The following is a 2,598-nucleotide window of genomic DNA, read 5'->3' on the forward strand; positions in this document are numbered from 1 at the left end:
CAAAAATGGTCCGCCACAATTTCATTACAAAACATTAAAGGACTCTTCTAACTTCTAAGCGACTTAATATAGTGTTATCTCCCAAAAAGTTATCATTAACATGCCAATAAGAAGGAATACATACAATAAATTTTTAGTTGGACATTATCTATCTCCACATTAATATGATATTTGGCTTTAAACTAATGGAAATATTGTTCATCCTTATATACCTATAATCTTTTTTTTATTTCTAGCTAATGTGGGACTTTAGTTATACACTCAACAATTTCAACAAGTAATGAAGACTCAACCTCAAGCAAATGAACAAGATAGTGTGAATTGACAGTAAACAAATGGTTGTTATTATTTTCATCATTACATTTTACAATAGAAAGTAGTGTCTAATTTTGGGCAAGAAGCTAATTAACAGAATATCATCATCTCTTGCTACAAATTGTGTTTGAAAGGATACTATAATTGTAATGTGCCCCATGTCAAATTTCTATTCAGTTTTGTTCCTAAATTTTAAATCATTAATGGGTTTGGATAAAAAGGTACATATATAGGATCAGTTCATTTCAAAATCTTTCAATAAATTCAAAAACCATGTGTAGTTATAAAATTTAAGACATTAAAACAGAATTCGTACAATTTCATTAATATAGGAACTAATGACACAAATATCCCTTTATTTAACGGAAACAAACAAAGATTGTAATAATTTTATTAAGACAATGGAAAAAAACGAAATTACAACAATCTTAAGACAAAGAAAACAACTGACATCTCTTCATAAGAAGATATACGTATCACCAACAATAAATAAGTAACTTATTGGATGAAAAGGAAATGACTTAGGCAAATCATAAATATTACATCCTTAGACAATGAAAACAAACAAGTTAGAAATCAAACGATAAACCGGATTGTGCAAACTTTTCTTGAATAAGCTTCTTCCCACGCTCAGCCATTTCGGGTGTTAAATAGTTCACCCAATCTCCTACCTCACCTTTCCTTATGAATGCACTATTGGGGAATCCAGAATAATGTTTCCCAGTTTTAGTTACATCCAATTTTTTCATATTTTCAACGCTACACAATTGTTCTATTTGTTTTGGAACACCTCGATTTTCTTCCTCAGTTGAAAATGGAAATCCCAAAAAATCTGCTATCTTTCTAATGAAAAATACATTGTCTTTTTTAAGTTCCTCGTATTTCAAAAATAATATTTTGTGAGGCATCTCTAAACTCGCTTTCCAAAAACCCAAGATATGGTCCCAAAATGGTCCAAAAGAGTGGATTCCCTTACAAAACACATCAAAGCACTCCTCCAAGTGAGTTGGTTCAGTATTAATATCCCCAAAAAGTTTATGAACAAAGTGCCAATGAGAAACAAACAAATCCAATGGATTTCTACAAATGTATATAATTTTACAATTAGAGGACATAATGGAGGGTGGTAATGAAGGGTAAGGACTATGTGCACTCATAATTCTTGGCTTGGCTTCATCAGGTAATGATAATTCAAGTGCACGAACAAGATTGTGTGGACTAGTACTGAACGAAAGGAGATCATTATTATCATTATTACGTTTCACAATAGAAAAGATTAGAGATTTCAACCAAAGACTACCTGATTTTGGACAAGATGTTAACAAAATATCATCATCTCGTGCCACAAATTGAGTTTGGAGGGATAGTTTACCTTTCAAGATAAAACCTGAAATCCAAAATCCTTGATAAAAATAGTAATAATTACCAGACCCTGGATACTTAACCTTTTCAAGCTTGGCCAGAATTTCCTCTATAGTCTCTTCTCTCTCTCCTTCTTCCTTGTTCTTAGTAACTTTTGATATTTCCATTAGGGATAATGACACACAGCTCAATATTATATGTAGAAAATTTAAAGATAATAGTGTTGACTGACTAATAATGTACACACAGTTATATAGAAGTATAGAACACTGAAACTTTAATAACAATAATAATAATAATAATAATAATAATAATAATAATAATAATAATAATAATAATAAATTATTAGATTTTTCTTGGAGAATTAAATACTATATCATTAAATTTAATTAACACAACACGTGAATGGTCTCCTAATAATTTGAATGACCATTATTATTATTATTATTGTTATTATTATTATTATTATTAACTATAAGAGTACATTACATTTTTTTTATAAGTTTTTACACTACATATTAAAATTTTTAATTTTTTTTACTGTGGGGTGAAATTTTTTTGAAAAATAATGTTTAAATTTTATACTGTGTATTGTCTTAAGTTTTCACTGTTGTTCTACACGGTTATTTTTTAGTTGTCCCAATGTTATTTTAATTATTCTGTTTTGTTGTTTTACGTTTGTTTTATAAAAAGACAGTATTTTGTAAGAAAATTTTATGTATAATAGTAAAATTGTAGAAATACTTAAGACATATATGTTGAAAGTTTAAAGATATATAGTAGTGTTGAGTTACTTTTTCTTCACTTCTTTATATAGAATACTTAGACATATATGTTAATAATAAGGGTAATTGGTGGCGAAAACTTATTATATATTTTAATTTTTATACATTTTATTATTATTTTTTTTAGATAATACCA

At 27.9% G+C, this 2,598-nt stretch overlaps 1 protein-coding gene across 1 annotated transcript; it reads right to left on the reverse strand.

Annotated features, from left to right (window-relative positions):
• Positions 1 to 669: 669 nt before the first annotated feature.
• LOC133031703 (cytosolic sulfotransferase 15-like) lies at positions 670 to 1,996 on the reverse strand. Its single transcript, XM_061105256.1, has one exon. The coding sequence runs from the start codon at positions 1,842 to 1,844 to the stop codon at positions 885 to 887; it is 960 nt and encodes a 319-aa protein (XP_060961239.1). The 5' UTR covers positions 1,845 to 1,996; the 3' UTR covers positions 670 to 884.
• Positions 1,997 to 2,598: the final 602 nt, after the last annotated feature.

This window comes from Cannabis sativa, chromosome X (genome assembly GCF_029168945.1).
Source record: "Cannabis sativa cultivar Pink pepper isolate KNU-18-1 chromosome X, ASM2916894v1, whole genome shotgun sequence".
Lineage (NCBI taxonomy): Eukaryota > Viridiplantae > Streptophyta > Magnoliopsida > Rosales > Cannabaceae > Cannabis > Cannabis sativa.

Excerpts from the sequence above, each read along its gene's own strand:
- LOC133031703 (XM_061105256.1), bottom strand. The coding sequence starts at position 1,844 with ATGGAAATATCAAAAGTTACTAAGAACAAGGAAGAAGGAGAGAGAGAA.